This window comes from Thalassophryne amazonica, chromosome 8 (assembly GCF_902500255.1).
Source record: "Thalassophryne amazonica chromosome 8, fThaAma1.1, whole genome shotgun sequence".
Lineage (NCBI taxonomy): Eukaryota > Metazoa > Chordata > Actinopteri > Batrachoidiformes > Batrachoididae > Thalassophryne > Thalassophryne amazonica.
In genome coordinates, this window is record NC_047110.1 from 117,652,987 (window position 1) to 117,672,489 (window position 19,503).

The 19,503-nt window shown below is 48.7% G+C and overlaps 1 protein-coding gene across 1 annotated transcript in view; it reads left to right on the plus strand.

Annotated features, from left to right (window-relative positions):
• LOC117515001 (laminin subunit beta-1-like) overlaps nucleotides 1–19,503 on the plus strand; it is a 476,107-nt gene that overhangs the window by 139,931 nt on the left and 316,673 nt on the right. Inside the window, exons 19-25 of the mRNA XM_034175563.1 lie at nucleotides 468–599; nucleotides 676–769; nucleotides 1,299–1,409; nucleotides 1,646–1,894; nucleotides 5,113–5,409; nucleotides 6,995–7,105; nucleotides 9,369–9,472. Coding sequence (XP_034031454.1) covers nucleotides 468–599; nucleotides 676–769; nucleotides 1,299–1,409; nucleotides 1,646–1,894; nucleotides 5,113–5,409; nucleotides 6,995–7,105; nucleotides 9,369–9,472 — 1,098 coding nt within the window. The remainder of the gene's footprint in view (nucleotides 1–467; nucleotides 600–675; nucleotides 770–1,298; nucleotides 1,410–1,645; nucleotides 1,895–5,112; nucleotides 5,410–6,994; nucleotides 7,106–9,368; nucleotides 9,473–19,503) is intronic.

Here is a 19,503-nt window from a genome sequence, read left to right on the forward strand (position 1 = left end):
TAAGGAGTGTGTGCGTGTGTGTATGTGTATGTATTGAAAAATGAATGTAATGAATTTTAAAGGAACCCAGGAAGAATAGCTACTGAATTTCAGTGGCTAATGGGATCTTAATAAACTAACTAACTAACTAAAAGTGAGAGTGAGTCTCTGGAGCAGCTGGAGAGAGAGATGGCAGCTCTGGAGGACGGAATGGTCAGAGGAACAGGGGGTAGCAGTGAGTGGACACATAGGAAGGGGGCACTGAGGCAGTTTATGAACAAAAGGGCAAAGAGGGCGTTGGTGAGGACCAGGGTGACCAACATTACAAACATTGATGCACCAACAAAGTACTTTTTTAATTTAGAGAAAAGAACTCAGACAAACACTGATTTTATGCATCTGAGACTTGCTACATGGGGAGGTCATGGCCGACCTTCACTCCTGAGACAGGAGGCTATTAACTTTTACAATAATCTGTTTGGGGTCAGAGAGTGTGATGTGGACAGTCAGCGACAGATCCTAGATGGTCTTCCAGAGCTGGAGGAGTCTGAAGCAGCCGCCCTGGATTTGCCTATTACTTTAGAGGAGATGACCATCGCCGTGCAGCAGCTTAGCGCTGGGTGGGCCCCGGGGATTGATGGACTTCCACCAGATTTTTATAAGAAGTTTTGGTCTTTGTTGGTGCCTTCCGTGCAGCATTGCAGCTGGGCCAGCTTCCCGGCAGCTGCTCCAGAGCAGTTTTGGCCCTCTTGCCAACGAAAGGGGACTTAACAGATTTAAAGAACTGGAGGCCAGTTTCTTTGTTATGTGCAGACTACAAAATACTTGCAAAAGTACTTTCCAATAGGTTGAAGAACTGTTTGGATTCAGTAATCCATGATACACAGACTTATTCTATACCTGGTCGTTCAATCATGGACATTATTTTTTTAGTTTGGGATATTATTGGAGTAGCAAAATTTAATAAATTGGACATTGGACTCTTATCAATTGATCAAGAGAAAGCTTTTGACAGAGTAGATCATCTGTATCTTTTTAACACTATGAGGGCATTCGGATTCCCCAGAATTTTTACATCATGGATTGGTGCTCTGTATGTGGGGGCTACGGTGCTTCTCAGAGTGGGGGGAGGGCTGAGTCGACCCGTGGAGGTGGCATCAGGCAGGTGTGTCCTCTGTCTGGGATGCTTTATGTGTTGGCTATTGAACCACTTCTACATCAGCTTAGGAGGGGCTGAAGGGCCTGGTGGTGGAGCAGATTCGGAGCCTATTCGGACATCAGCATATGCAGATGATATCACAGTGTGCATATTGTCACAGGAAGATCTGGACACTTTAGGACAAAAGCTGTCTTTGTATGAACGGATCTCATCTGTACGGGTGAACCGGGACAAGTGCGAGGGCTTCTTCCTCGGTTGGTGGGACCATCAGGTGAGACCGATCCTTCCATCAGGACTGCAATGGAGCACAGAGGGGCTTAAGTATCTGGGTGTGTTCCTGGGAGTGACGAATTCCAAATGAAAAACTGGGAGGGCCTTGTGGAAAAAGTGAGTGACCGATTGTCTCGTTGGACTTGGGTCCAGCCCCAGCTGTCGTATAGGGGGAGGACTCTGGTGGTTAACACCCTGGCTGCCTCCTGTTTGTGGCATCATTTCACCGTTTTGCAGCCTTCGGATTCTGTGGTGGTGAATATACAAAGGAAGCTGGTGGATTTATTCTGGGGTGGGTTTCACTTGCCGGTGGACGAAGGTGGGCAGGCACTGATAGACATTCTCAGTCGAGTGGTGGCCCTCCGTTTACAGACTGTGCAGAGGCTGCTCTATGGCCCACAGCAGTTCTGGACAGAGATTCGCAGAGTTGGAGGACTTGGTTATTACAGACATTTGTTTCTGATGGACGTGACTGGTGTGGAGCTCGTGGGAACAACAGCTTTTTATCCTTCTTATTGAAATCCTGGAGCTCGGTGTTGTCGTTTTCAAGAGAGGGCCTATGGATGTACAGGAGAACAGCCACTTTTTCATAACCCCGTTATTAGCAGTGGCGTGTTGGAATCTCCCCAGCTGAAATGGCTGAATGGCCACAGTTGAAAGAAGGACATATATATGATGGTTACGAAAGTCTGCCACAGAGCCGAGTTGGCTGTCACTGCGGAGTCCGGGTGGTCGGGTGTGTTGGCCTCGGGGGCGTCTGCCAGAGGTAGCTGGAGGTCCCTGTACTGCCCTCCTATTGAGAAACGCTGTGCTGATCTCCAGTGGAGGGTGGGTGCATGGACCCATGGCTACGAACAGACATGTGGCTCACTTTGACCCAGGCTCAAGCAGTCAGTGCGACTTTTGTTCAGCAGAGGAGACCCTGGAGCACCTGTGGCTGACCTGCTCACGTCTGATACCCCTTTTTAAAGTCCTGGGACTATGGTTTCAGAGACTTGGGCGAGACTTTACCGATGAACTCTTTGTGCTTGGACCAAAATTTTCAGGAGTGCAGCACAGGAATATATAAGTGACTAATTTCATCTTGGGACAGGCCAAGATGAGTATTTGGATAACAAGGAGGAACTGGAGAGTGGGTACAGGCTGCACAGACATTGAGCTCCTGTTGAAGAGACTGATAAGAGCACGCCTCAGACTGGAGTTTGTATACAGTTCATTGGTGGGGGAGCTGGAAGAATTTGAGGCCGTGTGGACGATAGGGGGGGCACTCTGTGAACTGAGAGGGGCGCAGCTGCTTATGGACTATTATTAGGATTTGTAGTTTTTTAAGTTTATTGTGGTTGATTTTATATTTATTGTTTTGACTAATAACATATAAAATACTTATTAATTAATTAAATAAATGATTTTTAAAAAGTCAAGTCTGTCTCTCTGTCTCTCTGTTTTTCTCTGTCTCTCTCTCTCCTCTCTGTTTCTCTCTCTGCTGTCTCTCTCTCGGAGCAGTGGATATTTACAAAAGAGGAAATGGTGGGGAGGTGGGGAAGAGTCAAATTAGACAGTTTGTTCAGCAGTTTTCTGTAAACACAAAAGTGAGAGGGGTACGAGGTCTGTCCGTAAAAGTATAGATCCTTTTTATTTTTTTCAAAAACTATATGGATTTCATTCGTATGTTTTTACGTCAGACATGCTTGAACCCTCGTGCACATGCGTGAGTTTTTCCACGCCTGTCGGTGACGTCATTCGCCTGTGAGCACTCCTTGTGGGAGGAGTCGTCCAGCCCCTCGTCGGAATTCCTTTGTCTGAGAAGTTGCTGAGAGACTGGCGCTTTGTTTGATCAAATTTTTTCTAAACCTGTGAGACACATCGAAGTGGACACGGTTCGAAAAATTAAGCTGGTTTTCAGTGAAAATTTTAACAGCTGATGAGAGATTTTGAGGTGATTCTGTCGCTTTAAGGACTTTTCACGGTGCGAGACGTCGCGCAGCGCTCTCAGGCAGCGTCATCAGCCTGTTTCAAGCTTAAAACCTCCACATTTCAGGCTCTGTTGATCCGGAACATCGTGAGAGAACAGAGAAGTTTCAGAAGAAGTCGGTTTCAGCATTTTATCCGGATATTCCACTGTTAAAGGAGATTTTTTTAATGAAAGACGTGCGGGCGGATTGCAGCGTCGGCTCGCAGCCGCCGCAACGCTCCGTCACAGGAAAAACACCTCTGCTGGAAGCCTTAAGGACAAGTTGGAACATGTCCTGCTGTTAAACAATTTCTCATATACTCACTCCACTGAAAGCCATCAAAAGCCAACTGGATTTTAACAAATGGTTAGCAACACGGAGGTGTTTTTCCTGTGCCGCCGCGTCGTGTCGGCTGCGTCCCGACGCGCGGACCCGTCCGCACGTCTTTAATTAAAAAAACTCCTTTAACAGTGGAATATCAATCAATCAATCAATCAATTTTTTTATATAGCGCCAAATCACAACAAACAGTTGCCCCAAGGCGCTTTATATTGTAAGGCAAGGCCATACAATAATTATGTAAAACCCCAACGGTCAAAACGACCCCTGTGAGCAAGCACTTGGCTACAGTGGGAAGGAAAAACTCCCTTTTAACAGGAAGAAACCTCCAGCAGAACCAGGCTCAGGGAGGGGCAGTCTTCTGCTGGGACTGGTTGGGGCTGAGGGAGAGAACCAGGAAAAAGACATGCTGTGGAGGGGAGCAGAGATCAATCACTAATTATTAAATGCAGAGTGGTGCATACAGAGCAAAAAGAGAAAGAAACAGTGCATCATGGGAACCCCCCAGCAGTCTACGTCTATAGCAGCATAACTAAGGGATGGTTCAGGGTCACCTGATCCAGCCCTAACTATAAGCTTTAGCAAAAAGGAAAGTTTTAAGCCTAATCTTAAAAGTAGAGAGGGTGTCTGTCTCCCTGATCTGAATTGGGAGCTGGTTCCACAGGAGAGGAGCCTGAAAGCTGAAGGCTCTGCCTCCCATTCTACTCTTACAAACCCTAGGAACTGCAAGTAAGCCTGCAGTCTGAGAGCGAAGCGCTCTATTGGGGTGATATGGTACTACGAGGTCCCTAAGATAAGATGGGACCTGATTATTCAAAACCTTATAAGTAAGAAGAAGAATTTTAAATTCTATTCTAGAATTAACAGGAAGCCAATGAAGAGAGGCCAATATCCGGATAAAATGCTGAAACCGACTTCTTCTGAAACGTCTCTGTTCTCTCACGACGTCCTGGATCAATAGAGCCTGAAATGTGGAGGTTTTAAGCTTGAAACAGGCTGATGACGCTGCCTGAGAGCGCTGCGCGACGTCTCGCACCGTGAAAAGTCCTTAAAGCGACAGAATCACCTCAAAATCTCTCATCAGCTGTTAAAATTTTCACTGAAAACCAGCTTAATTTTTCGAACCATGTCCACTTCGATGTGTCTCACAGGTTTAGAAAAAATTTTGATCAAACAAAGCGCCAGTCTCTCAGCAACTTCTCAGACAAAGGAATTCCGACGAGGCGCTGGATGACTCCTCCCACAAGGCGTGCTCACAGGCGAATGACGTCACCGACAGGCGTAGAAAAACTCACGCATGCGCACGAGGGTTCAAGCATGTCTGACGTAAAAACATATGAATGAAATCCATATAGTTTTTGAAAAAAATAAAAAGGACCTATACTTTACGGACAGCCCTCGTATGTGGTGCAGCTGGAGAAAGAGGTGGCAGCTCTGGAGGACAGAGTGGTCAGAGGAACAGGGGGCAGCAGTGCTTGGACACATAGGAAGAGGGTGCTGAGGCAGTTTATGAATGAAAGGACAAAGAGGGCGTTGGTGAGGACCAGGGTGACGAACATCACAAACATTAATTTAGAGAAAGGAACTCAGACAAACACTGACCTTATGCACCTGAGACTTGCCAACGGGGAGGTCACAGCCGACCCTTCGCTCCTGAGACAGGAGACCATTAACTTCTACACTGAACTGTTTGGGGCCAGAGATTGTGATGTAGACAGTCAGTGACAGATTCTGGATGGCCTTCCAGAGATGGAGGAGCTTCCCTGGACTCGCCCATTACTCTGGAGGAGATGACCACTGCCGTACAGCAGCTCAGCGCTGGGCGGGCCCGGGGATCAGACATTTTGGACTTTGTTAGGGCCTGATATGCATAAGGTCTTCCAGAGCTGTTTTTGCCCTTCTGCCAATGAAAGGGAACTTAACAGATTTAAAGAACTGGAGGCCTCTGCTGTGTGTGTTGTGTGGGCCTCTGAAGAGGAGCTACTGCTGGCCCACCACCACAAGATGGCGCCCTGCTTGAAGTGCGGGCTTCAAGCACGAGAGGGCTTCGGAGCGACCGGGAGTGACAGCTGTCACTCATCATCCGTACCAGCTGTCACTCATTATCCGTACCAGCTGTCACTCATCCACTACTCAACACCATCACCATAAAGGCCGGATTGCAACTCCACCTCCCCGCCGAGAAATCAGCTACCTTGGAGGTAATTTCTCTGCTGAATGTAAACTGAATAATAGTCTGATCTCATTTGCAGCCGTTTCCCTGTGACGTATTCCTTATCTGCTGTATTGGCGTTTGGTGTGGACTGCGACGGCTTCGCCTCCCACCCCAACCAGATAAGTGGTTTTCACAGGAGCTGTCCGAGAGTGTTATTGGAGGTGGAGGTTCTCCCTCCTTACTGAACACAGACTGTGGGATTACTGAGTGTGTGTACTCACACTCACCTGTGCTGTTTCTGTTCTCTGCCAGCAGTACCAGGTCTGACAGCTGGAGACGGTGACCACCTGGGGACCCAGGACTTGGCGGCTCCGGTGTTCTTCAGGTCCGTTGGCGGTGAGGCCATGTGGGATCCGGCTCGGTTCTGGACGGGCATCTCCTATCCTCAAGCCTGCCCACACGTCACCCAACGTGTAATTGACTATAGTCCCAAACTGATTGTTGTCTGTATTCCGTTGTGCACAATTTACAACATTAAATTGTTACTGTTTGGCTTATCCATTGCCCATTCTTTTACGCCCCCTGTTGTGGGTCCGTGTTCCTACACTTTCACAACAGGGTGCAGATTACAAAATCCTTGCGAAAGCGCTTTCCAACAGGTTAAAGGACTGTTTGGATTTAGTAATCCATCACACACAGACTTACTCTATACCTTGTTGTTCAATCATGGACACCATTTTTCTAATTTGGGATGCTGTTGGAGTAGCAAAATTCAATAAATTGGATACTGGACTCTTATCAATCGATCAAGAGAAAGCTCTTGACAGAGTGGACCATCAGTACCTTTTTAACACCACGAGGGCATTCAGATTCCCCAGAGTCTTTGCATCATGGATTGGTGCGCTCTGTGCGGGGGTTACGGTGCTCCTCAGAGTGGGGAGAGGGCTGAGCCGACCTGTGGAGGTGCAAAGTGGCATCAGGCAGGGGTGTCCTCTGTCTGGGATGATCTGTGTGCTGGCCTTTGAGCCACTCCTACACCAGCTCAGGAGGGGACTGAGGGGCCTGGTGGTGGAGCAGATTTTGCAACCTATTCGGACATCAGCATATGCAGATGATATCACAGTGTGCATATTGTCACAGGAAGATCTGGACACTTTAGGACAAAAGCTGTCTTTGTATGAACGGGCCTCATCTGTACGGGTGAACCGGGACAAGTGCGAGGGCTTCCTCCTCAGTCGGTGGGACCATCAGGTGAGACCGATCCTTCCATCAGGACTGCAATAGAGCACAGAGGGGCTTAAGTATCTGGGTGTGTTCCTGGGGAGTGATGAATTCCAAATGAAAAACTCAGAGCCCCTTCACATATCAGTGTATGCATATGATATTACAGCGTGCATATCATCACAGGAAGACACACCAGGATGTGTTTGTCTGAAGATAATGTCAGTGCTGTTGTGAAAGTGTCGTGACACAGACCCACAACAGGGGGCGTTAATGAACGGACAATGGATAAGCCAAAAGTAACAATTTAATGTTGTGAATCGCACAACGACGTATAGACAATAACAATATGGTGGACTGTCAATTATACACAAAGTGACGTGTGGGCAGGCTCGACGATAGAAGACGCCTGGCGAGAGAAGAGCCGGATCCCACACAGCTTCCACCACCAACGGAGCTGAAGAACACCGGAGCCGCCAAGCCCTGCGCCCCAGGTGGCCGCTGTCTTCAGCAGTCAGACTCGGTACTGCTGGCAGAGAACAGAGACAGTACTGATGAGTGTGAGTTCGCACACTCAGTAATCCCACAGTCTGTATACAGTTAGGAGGGAAAACCTGCACCTCCAATCACACACTTGTGCAGCTCCTGTCTAACCACTTATCTGGTTGGGGTGTGAAGCGAAGCCGTCGCTGATCACACCAAACGCCAATCCCACAGATAAGGCAACACCCACAGGAAAACGGCTGCAAAGAAGTTCAGACTATTAGTCAGTGTTAAGTACAGCAGAGAAAATTACCTGAATGGTAGCTGATTTCTCGGCGAGGAGGTGGAGTTGCAGTCCGGCCTTTATGGTGATGGTGATGAGATGAATGAGTGACAGCTGGTGCTGATGATGAGTGACAGCTGTCACTCCCAGTGGCTCCGGCGCCCTCTCGTGCTTGAAGCCCGCACTCCAAGCAGGGCGCCATCTGGTGGTGGTGGGCCAGCAGTACCTCCTCTTCAGCGGCCCACACAACAAGTGCACTACAGTTTGTGTGTGTAATTGGTGTCAAATGGTGAAATGTTTCTTGCTCAAGAACTTGAGTGTTGTATTTGATACTGTTCTTTTTCACAGTATAAACGAGGCCTAATATAACTGTAAACGGTTAACTTTATCTGCCATACTGCTGATTTTGAAAAGGATGTGAAATGATTATTGTGGAATTGTAGTCATTTTCCAACTGTTCATTTGAATGCCTGTACTGGGCGAGGCAGGAAAATCTATTGGCACACTAGCCCCACCAAGATTTTTTTTTCAGCAGCCGCCACTGTTCAGGAAGATTTATGTGGATTATTTTTCTTCAAGCTCGTCTGATGATGAATTCCACTGAAGCGAACAGGTAAGACTTTTTATTTACTGTGTGTGGATTTACTCCACATGATAGACAGCAGCTTTCAGCCAATCAGTGGACAGCATTGATGAACGTATTTGACTTATGAATAAATTACATGAAAGCCTGTAAAAATCCATAAATTAGCTGCATCATTGTTAAAGCCGCAGTGTTCAAATCATATGAAAATAGTAGCGGTTATAGTCTGGAAATTTCGGAGCATGAGCGTCACATCCCACACTGAGAGGTTGACATCACACTGCTGTGAAGTGGTTTCGGGTCACAGAGTATTGATTACATTTTATGATTACAAGTACGTAAATGAATACGGATTGGACCGATAGCTGGTACTGGTATCAGGATCGGTGCATCCCTACATTTAATATTTCATCAGTGTACTGCAGCTGCTGAAATGTACCGTGTTTTCCAGCATATAAGTTGCACAGGAGTATAAATCGCGTTGAAGATTAATTTGGGTTTTTCATGCATTGTTGAGGTGTACTTTTTATTATTGTCATTTATTCTTCTATTTATATTTTTATGCTTTGACTCCTGGGAAAGTCCTATATAAATAGTCATTATGATGATGATGATGATGATTAGGAATGTGTAATTTTTATTGATTTTGCCAGACCTCCAAGTAAAAACCCAAAAACAAAACAAAACATGGCTTGTACTCCTTAAACTACAGTAAATATATCTGTGGTGCACATGAGTAGATTATTGGCATCATTTGGACGTGGCGTGCCATCCGATCTGCACTCTCATGAAGCAAATGGGCCCATGTGATTTCACTGCACAGATTTCAGGAGAGGTTTGATCTTAATACAGCCATCACCACGGTGATGTCACAGACACATAAAGGATTCTGGGAGAACTGTAACATTTTGCAAAGAGAAACATAAAGTAAAATGACACAAGAGATTGTTTCATGTTTTTGTGTGCAGCATGAGCATTGGGGACTCAGTAATGACATGGATGGCTGTAGACCATGTGACTGCGATGCAGGAGGAGCCATCAACAACCAGTGAGTTTTGTTGACCATAACGTCAATAAGAATAACCAGCAGAGTTTTTGTGATCAGTAATAATGATTTTTAATCAACCAAAACTTGAACTCAGCCACACGGGGTGTGCAGAAGGTACATTTGTAGTGCCGGTGTCGCAGACGGAACGGTCCCCCGAAAGATCGATCCGCCCTGCCTTCACTGTGCATGCATCATGTCAGAGCTCAGCAGCTCAAATAGATTAATGTGATTATTAACCATCAGATGACAACGTAAAATCACTTAAATCATTCTAAAGTCAGGTTGAAGCAGAAATAAGGCATTAAACTGTGATGCTTTGAAATGACAGACGCACAGTAAATACATCAGCTAGCAGCTCGTGTAGCTGTGGTGCTCTGATCGCTTCCTCCATCTTTTATGATGAAATAATGCTGAATTTATGTGGAAATGATTGTTGTACAAAAGCTTCAGATATCTGTCACTGACACAGATGATGACTGGAAGCAGTTTGAAGCAGAAACAAGGTGATAATCCGTGAAGTGCAGCTGATGACGCATGTGCAGTGAATGCAGGGCGGACCGATTTTTAGTCAGGGCCGTTCAGCCCGTGACACCGGTCCCAAGCCTGGATAAATGAGTCGGGTTGTGTCAAGAAGGGTGTCTGGAGTCTATATCTGACAGGGTGGTGAGTGCAAAGTTGGAAATTGAAGGGACAATACTGAATGTCATCAGCACATATAGCACACAGGTGGCTCATTGGTAGGCTGTGAGATAAAGGAGTAAGGGTGGTGTCCTACCTCTTTGATGGCGTGGACTACTGGAAATTATATATATGTCATCATGCAGGCGTGCGTGTGACAGTCGCAGCCCGGATGTCTTTGATCTTGTGACTACTGGACATTATATATATGCCATCATGTGGGCGTTTCGAGTGACAGTCGCAGCGTGGATCTCTTTGATCGCGTGGACTACTGGACATTATATATATGTCCTCACGCGGGCGTTTCGAGTGAAAGTTGCAGCGTGGACCTCTTTGATGGCGTGGACTACTGGACATTATATATATGTCCTCACGCGGGTGTTTCGAGTGACAGTCGCAGCGTGGACCTCTTTGATCGCGTGGACTACTGGACATTATATACATGTCCTCACGCGGGCGTTTCGAGTGACAGTCGCAGCGTGGACCTCTTTGATCGCATGGACTACTGGACATTATATATATGCCATCACGCGGGCGTGCGAGTGACAGTCGCAGTGTGGACCGCTTTGATCGCGTGGACTACTGGACATTATATATATGTCCTCACGTGGGCGTTTTGAGTGACAGTCGCAGCGTGGATCTCTTTGATCGCGTGGACTACTGGACATTATATATATGTCCTCACGCGGGCGTTTCGAGTGAAAGTCGCAGCGTGGACCTCTTTGATGGCGTGGACTACTGGACATTATATATATGTCCTCACGTGGGTGTTTCGAGTGACAGTCGCAGCGTGGACCTCTTTGATCGCGTGGACTACTGGACATTATATACATGTCCACACGCGGGCGTTTCGAGTGACAGTCTCAGCGTGGACCTCTTTGATCGCATGGACTACTGGACATTATATATATGTCCTCACGCGGGCGTGCAAGTGACAGTCGCAGCATGGACCTCTTTGATCGCGTGGACTACTGGACATTATATATATGTTCTCACGCGGGCGTGTGAGTGACAGTCGCAGCATGGACCTCTTTGATCGCGTGGACTACTGGACATTATATATATGTCCTCACGTGGGCGTGCAAGTGACAGTCGCAGCATGGATCTCTTTGATCGCGTGGACTACTGGACATTATATATATGTTCTCACGCGGGCGTGCGAGTGACAGTCGCAGCGTGGACCTCTTTGATGGCGTGGACTACAGGACATTATATATATGACATCACGCGGGCATTTCGAGTGACAGTCACAGCATGGACCTCTTTGATGGCGTGGACTACTGGACATTATATATATGTCCTCACGCGGGCGTGCCAGTGACAGTCGCAGCATGGACCTCTTTGATCGCGTGGACTACTGGACATTATATATATGTCCTCACACGGGCGTGCGAGTGACAGTCGCAGCGTGGACCTCTTTGATCGCGTGGACTACTGGATATTATATATATGTTCTCACGTGGGCGTGCGAGTGACAGTCGCAGCGTGGACCTCTTTGATCGCGTGGACTACTGGACATTATATGTCCTCATGCGGGCGTGCAAGTGACAGTCGCAGCGTGGACCTCTTTGATGACGTGGACTACTGGACATTACATATATGTCCTCATGCGGGCGTGCAAGTGACAGTCGCAGCGTGGACCTCATTGATCGCGTGGACTACTGGACATTATATATATGTTCTCACGCGGGCGTGTGAGTGACAGTCGCAGCATGGACCTCTTTGATCGCGTGGACTACTGGACATTATATATATGTCCTCACATGGGCGTTTTGAGTGACAGTCGCAGCGTGGACCTCTTTGATCGCGTGGACTACTGGATATTATATATATGACATCACCCGGGCGTGCGAGTGACAGTCGCAGTGTGGACCTCTTTGATGGCGTGGACTACTGGACATTATATATATGTCCTCACGTGGGCGTTTTGAGTGACAGTTGCAGCGTGGACCTCTTTGATCGCGTGGACTGCTGGACATTATATATATGACATCATGCGGGCGTTTCGAGTGACAGTCGCAGCATGGACCTCTTTGATCGCGTGGACTACTGGACATTATATATATGTCCTCACACGGGCGTGCGAGTGACAGTTGCAGCATGGACCTCTTTGATGGGGTGGACTACTGGACATTATATATATGACATCACGCGGGCGTGCAAGTGACAGTCGCAGCGTGGACCTCTTTGATGGCGTGGACTACTGGACATTATATATATGACATCGCGCGGGCGATTCGAGTGACAGTCGCAGCATGGACCTCTTTGATCGCATGGACTACTGGACATTATATATATGTCCTCACGCCGGCGTGTGAGTGACAGTCGCAGCATGGACCTCTTTGATCGCCTGGACTACTGGACATTATATATATGTCCTCACGAGGGCGTGCGAGTGACAGTCGCAGCGTGGACCTCTTTGATCGCGTGGACTACTGGACATTATATATATGTTCTCACGCGGGCGTGCGAGTGACAGTCGCAGCGTGGACCTCTTTGATCGCGTGGACTAGTGGACATTATATATATATGACATCACGCGGGCGTTTCGAGTGACAGTCGCAGTGTGGACCTCTTTGATGGCGTGGACTACTGGACATTATATATATGACATCACGCGGGCATTTCGAGTGGCAGTTGCAGCGTGGACCTCTTTGATCGCGTGGACTACTGGACATTATATATATGTCCTCACGCGGGCGTGCAAGTGACAGTCGCAGCATGGACCTCTTTGATCGCGTGGACTACTGGACATTATATATATATGTCCTCATGCGGGCGTGCAAGTGACAGTCGCAGCGTGGACCTCTTTGATCGCGTGGACTACTGGACATTATATATATGTCCTCACGCGGGCGTTTCGAGTGACAGTCACAGCGTGGACCTCTTTGATCGCGTGGACTACTGGACATTATATATATGTCCTCACGCGGGCGTTTCGAGTGACAGTCGCAGCGTGGACCTCTTTGATCGCGTGGACTACTGGACATTATATATATGTCCTCACACGGGCGTGCGAGTGACAGTCGCAGCGTGGTCCTCTTTGATGGCGTGGACTACTGGACATTATATATATGACATCACGCGGGCGTGCAAGTGACAGTCGCAGCGTGGACCTCTTTGATGGCGTGGACTACTGGACATTATATATATGACATCACGCGGGCGTTTCGAGTGACAGTCGCAGCATGGACCTCTTTGATCGCGTGGACTACTGGACATATATATGTCCTCACGCGGGCGTGCGAGTGACAGTCGCAGCGTGGACCTCTTTGATGGCGTGGACTACTGGACATTATATATATGACATCACGCGGGCGTTTCGAGTGACAGTCGCAGCATGGACCTCTTTGATCGCGTGGACTACTGGACATTATATATGTCCTCACGCGGGCGTGCGAGTGACAGTCGCAGCGTGGACCTCTTTGATCGCGTGGACTACTGGACATTATATACATGTCCTCACGTGGGCGTGCAAGTGACAGTCGCAGCATGGATCTCTTTGATCGCGTGGACTACTGGACATTATATATATGTTCTCACGCGGGCGTGCGAGTGACAGTCGCAGCGTGGACCTCTTTGATGGCGTGGACTACAGGACATTATATATATGACATCACGCGGGCGTTTCGAGTGACAGTCGCAGCATGGACCTCTTTGATCGCGTGGACTACTGGACATTATATATATGTCCTCACGCGGGCTTGCAAGTGACAGTCGCAGGATGGACCTCTTTGATCGCGTGGACTACTGGACATTATATATATGTCCTCACGCCGGCGTGCAAGTGACAGTCGCAGCGTGGACCTCTTTGATGGCGTGGAGTACTGGACATTATATATATGTCCTCACGCAGGCGTGCAAGTGACAGTCGCAGCATGGACCTCTTTGATCGCGTGGACTACTGGACATTATATATATGTTCTCACGCCGATTGACATTCGCAGCATGGACCTCTTTAATCGCGTGGACTACTGGACATTATATATATGTCCTCACGCGGGCGTGCAAGTGACAGTCGCAGCATGGACCGCTTTGATGGCGTGGACTACTGGACATTATATATATGTCCTCACGCGGGCGTTTCGAGTGACAGTCGCAGCGTGGACCTCTTTGATCGCGTGGACTACTGGACATTATATATATGTTCTCACGCGGGCGTGCGAGTGTCAGTCGCAGCGTGGACCTCTTTGATCGCGTGGACTACTGGACATTATATATATGTTCTCACGTGGGCGTGTGAGTGACAGTCGCAGCGTGGACCTCTTTGATTGCGTGGACTACTGGACATTATATATATGACATCACGCGGGTGTTTCAAGTGACAGTCACAGCGTGGACCTCTTTGATGGCGTGGACTCCTGGACATTATATATATGACATCACGCGGGTGTTTCAAGTGACAGTCGCAGCATGGACCTCTTTGATCGCGTGGACTACTGGACATTATATATATGTCCTCATGCGGGCGTGCAAGTGACAGTCGCAGCGTGGACCTCTTTGATCGCGTGGACTACTGGACATTATATATATGTCCTCACGCGGGCGTTTCGAGTGACAGTCGCAGCGTGGACCTCTTTGATTGCGTGGACTACTGGACATTATATATATGTCCTCACGCGGGCGTTTCGAGTGACAGTCGCAGCATGGACCTCTTTTATCGCGTGGACTACTGGACATTATATATATGTCCTCACACGGGCGTGCGAGTGACAGTCGCAGCGTGGACCTCTTTGATGGCGTGGACTACTGGACATTATATATATGACATCACGCGGGCGTGCAAGTGACAGTCGCAGCGTGGACCTCTTTGATGGCGTGGACTACTGGACATTATATATATGACATCACGCGGGCGTTTCGAGTGACAGTCGCAGCATGGACCTCTTTGATCGCGTGGACTACTGGACATTATATATATGTCCTCACGCGGGCGTGCGAGTGACAGTCGCAGCGTGGACCTCTTTGATCGCGTGGACTACTGGACATTATATATATGTTCTCACGCGGGCGTGCGAGTGACAGTCGCAGCGTGGACCTCTTTGATCACGTGGACTAGTGGACATTATATTTATGACATCACGCGGGCATTTCGAGTGACAGTCGCAGCGTGGACCTCTTTGATGGCGTGGACTACTGGACATTATATTTATGACATCACGCGGGCATTTCGAGTGCCAGTTGCAGCGTGGACCTCTTTGATCGCGTGGACTACTGGACATTATATATATGTCCTCACGCAGTCGTGCAAGTGACAGTCGCAGCATGGACCTCTTTGATCGCGTGGACTACTGGACATTATATATATGTCCTCATGCGGGCGTTTCAAGTGACAGTCGCAGCGTGGACCTCTTTGATCGCGTGGACTACTGGACATTATATATATGTCCTCACGCGGGCGTGCCAGTGACAGTCGCAGCATGGACCTCTTTGATCGCGTGGACTACTGGACATTATATATATGTCCTCACGCGGGCGTGCGAGTGACAGTCTCAGCGTGGACCTCTTTGATCGCGTGGACTACTGGATATTATATATATGTTCTCACGTGGGCGTGCGAGTGACAGTCGCAGCGTGGACCTCTTTGATCGCGTGGACTACTGGACATTATATGTCCTCATGCGGGCGTGCAAGTGACAGTCGCAGCGTGGACCTCTTTGATGACGTGGACTACTGGACATTACATATATGTCCTCACGCGGGCGTGCAAGTGACAGTCGCAGCGTGGACCTCGTTGATCGCGTGGACTACTGGACATTATATATATGTTCTCACGCGGGCGTGTGAGTGACAGTCGCAGCATGGACCTCTTTGATCGCGTGGACTACTGGACATTATATATATGTCCTCACATGGGCGTTTTGAGTGACAGTCGCAGCGTGGACCTCTTTGATCGCGTGGACTACTGGATATTATATATATGACATCACCCGGGCGTGCGAGTGACAGTCGCAGCATGGACCTCTTTGATCGCGTGGACTACTGGACATTATATATATGTCCTCACACGGGCGTGCGAGTGACAGTTGCAGCATGGACCTCTTTGATGGGGTGGACTACTGGACATTATATATATGACATCACGCAGGCGTGCAAGTGACAGTCGCAGCGTGGACCTCTTTGATGGCGTGGACTACTGGACATTATATATATGACATCGCGCGGGCGATTCGAGTGACAGTCGCAGCATGGACCTCTTTGATCGCGTGGACTACTGGACATTATATATATGTCCTCACGCCGGCGTGTGAGTGACAGTCGCAGCATGGACCTCTTTGATCGCCTGGACTACTGGACATTATATATATATGTCCTCACGAGGGCGTGCGAGTGACAGTCGCAGCGTGGACCTCTTTGATCGCGTGGACTACTGGACATTATATATATGTTCTCACGCGGGCGTGCGAGTGACAGTCGCAGCGTGGACCTCTTTGATCGCGTGGACTAGTGGACATTATATATATATGACATCACGCGGGCATTTCGAGTGACAGTCGCAGCGTGGACCTCTTTGATCGCGTGGACTAGTGGACATTATATATATATGACATCACGCGGGCGTTTCGAGTGACAGTCGCAGTGTGGACCTCTTTGATGGCGTGGACTACTGGACATTATATATATGACATCACGCGGGCGTTTCGAGTGACAGTCGCAGTGTGGACCTCTTTGATCGCGTGGACTACTGGACATTATATATATGTCCTCACGCGGGCGTGCAAGTGACAGTCGCAGCATGGACCTCTTTGATCGCGTGGACTACTGGACATTATATATATGTCCTCATGCGGGCGTGCAAGTGACAGTCGCAGCGTGGACCTCTTTGATCGCGTGGACTACTGGACATTATATATATGTCCTCACGCGGGCGTTTCGAGTGACAGTCACAGCGTGGACCTCTTTGATCGCGTGGACTACTGGACATTATATATATGTCCTCACGTGGGCGTGCAAGTGACAGTCGCAGCATGGATCTCTTTGATCGCGTGGACTACTGGACATTATATATATGTTCTCACGCGGGCGTGCGAGTGACAGTCGCAGCGTGGACCTCTTTGATGGCGTGGACTACAGGACATTATATATATGACATCACGCGGGCGTTTCGAGTGACAGTCGCAGCATGGACCTCTTTGATCACGTGGACTACTGGACATTATATATATGTCCTCACGCGGGCTTGCAAGTGACAGTCGCAGGATGGACCTCTTTGATCGCATGGACTACTGGACATTATATATATGTCCTCACGCCGGCGTGCAAGTGACAGTCGCAGCGTGGACCTCTTTGATGGCGTGGAGTACTGGACATTATATATATGTCCTCACGCAGGCGTGCAAGTGACAGTCGCAGCATGGACCTCTTTGATCGCGTGGACTACTGGACATTATATATATGTTCTCACGCTGATTGACATTCGCAGCATGGACCTCTTTAATCGCGTGGACTACTGGACATTATATATATGTCCTCACGCGGGCGTTTCGAGTGACAGTCGCAGCGTGGACCTCTTTGATCGCGTGGACTACTGGACATTATATATATGTCCTCACGCGGGCGTGCAAGTGACAGTCGCAGCGTGGACCTCTTTGATGGCGTGGAGTACTGGACATTATATATATGTCTTCACGCGGGCGTGCAAGTGACAGTCGCAGCATGGACCTCTTTGATCGCGTGGACTACTGGACATTATATATATGTTCTCACGCCGAGTGACAGTCGCAGCGTGGACCTCTTTGATCGCGTGGACTACTGGACATTATATATATGTCCTCACGCGGGCGTGCGAGTGACAGTCGCAGCATGGACCTCTTTGATCGCGTGGACTACTGGACATTATATATATGTCATCACGGGGGCGTGCGAGTGACAGTTGCAGCGTGGACCTCTTTGATGGCGTGGACTACTGGACATTATATATATGTCCTCACGCGGGCGTTTCGAGTGACAGTCGCAGCGTGGACCTCTTTGATCGCGTGGACTACTGGACATTATATATATGTTCTCACGCGGGCGTGCGAGTGACAGTCACAGCGTGGACCTCTTTGATGGCGTGGACTACTGGACATTATATATATGACATCACGCGGGCGTTTCAAGTGACAGTCGCAGCATGGACCTCTTTGATCGCGTGGACTACTGGACATTATATATATGTCCTCATGCGGGCGTGCAAGTGACAGTCGCAGCGTGGACCTCTTTGATGGCGTGGACTACTGAACATTATATATATGACATCACGTGGGCGTTTCGAGTGACAGTCGCAGGATGGACCTCTTTGATCGCGTGGACTACTGGACATTATATATGTCCTCACGCGGGCGTGCGAGTGACAGTCGCAGCGTGGACCTCTTTGATCGCGTGGACTACTGGACATTATATATATGTCCTCACGCGGGCGTGCAAGTGACAGTCGCAGCTTGGACCTCTTTGATCGCGTGGACTATTGGACATTATATATATGTCATCACGCGGGCGTTTCGAGTGACAGTCGCAGCGTGGACCTCTTTTATCGCGTGGACTACTGGACATTATATATATGCCCTCACGCGGGCGTTTCGAGTGACAGTCGCAGCGTGGGCCTCTTTGATCGCGTGGACTACTGGACATTATATATATGTCCTCACGCGGGCGTTTTGAGTGACAGTCGCAGCGTGGACCTCTTTGATGGCGTGGACTACTGGACATTATATATATGTCCTCACGCGGGCGTTTCGAGTGACAGTCGCAGCGTGGACCTCTTTGATCGCGTGGACTACTGGACATTATAAATATGTCCTCACGCGGGCGTTTCGAGTGACAGTCGCAGCTTGGACCTCTTTGATCGCGTGGACTACTCAATCAATCAATCAACTTTTTTCTTATATAGCGCCAAATCACAACAAACAGTTGCCCCAAGGCGCTCCATATTGTAAGGCAAGGCCATACAATAATTATGAAAAACCCCAACGGTCAAAACGACCCCCTATGAGCAAGCACTTGGCAACAGTGGGAAGGAAAAACTCCCTTTTAACAGGAAGAAACCTCCAGCAGCATCAGGCTCAGGGAGGGGCAGTCTTCTGCTGAGACTGGTTGGGGCTGGGGGAAAAAAACAGGAAAAAGACATGCCGTGAAGGGGGGCAGAGATCGATCACTAATGATTAAATGCAGAGTGATGCATACGGAGCAAAAAGAGAAAGAAACAGTGCATCATGGGAACCCCCCCACAATCTACGTCTAAAGCAGCATAACCAAGGGATGGTCCAGGGTCACCCGATCCAGCCCTAACTATAAGCCTTAGCGAAAAGGAAAGTTTTAAGCCTAATCTTAAAAGTAGAGAGGGTATCTGTCTCCCTGATCTGAATTGGGAGCTG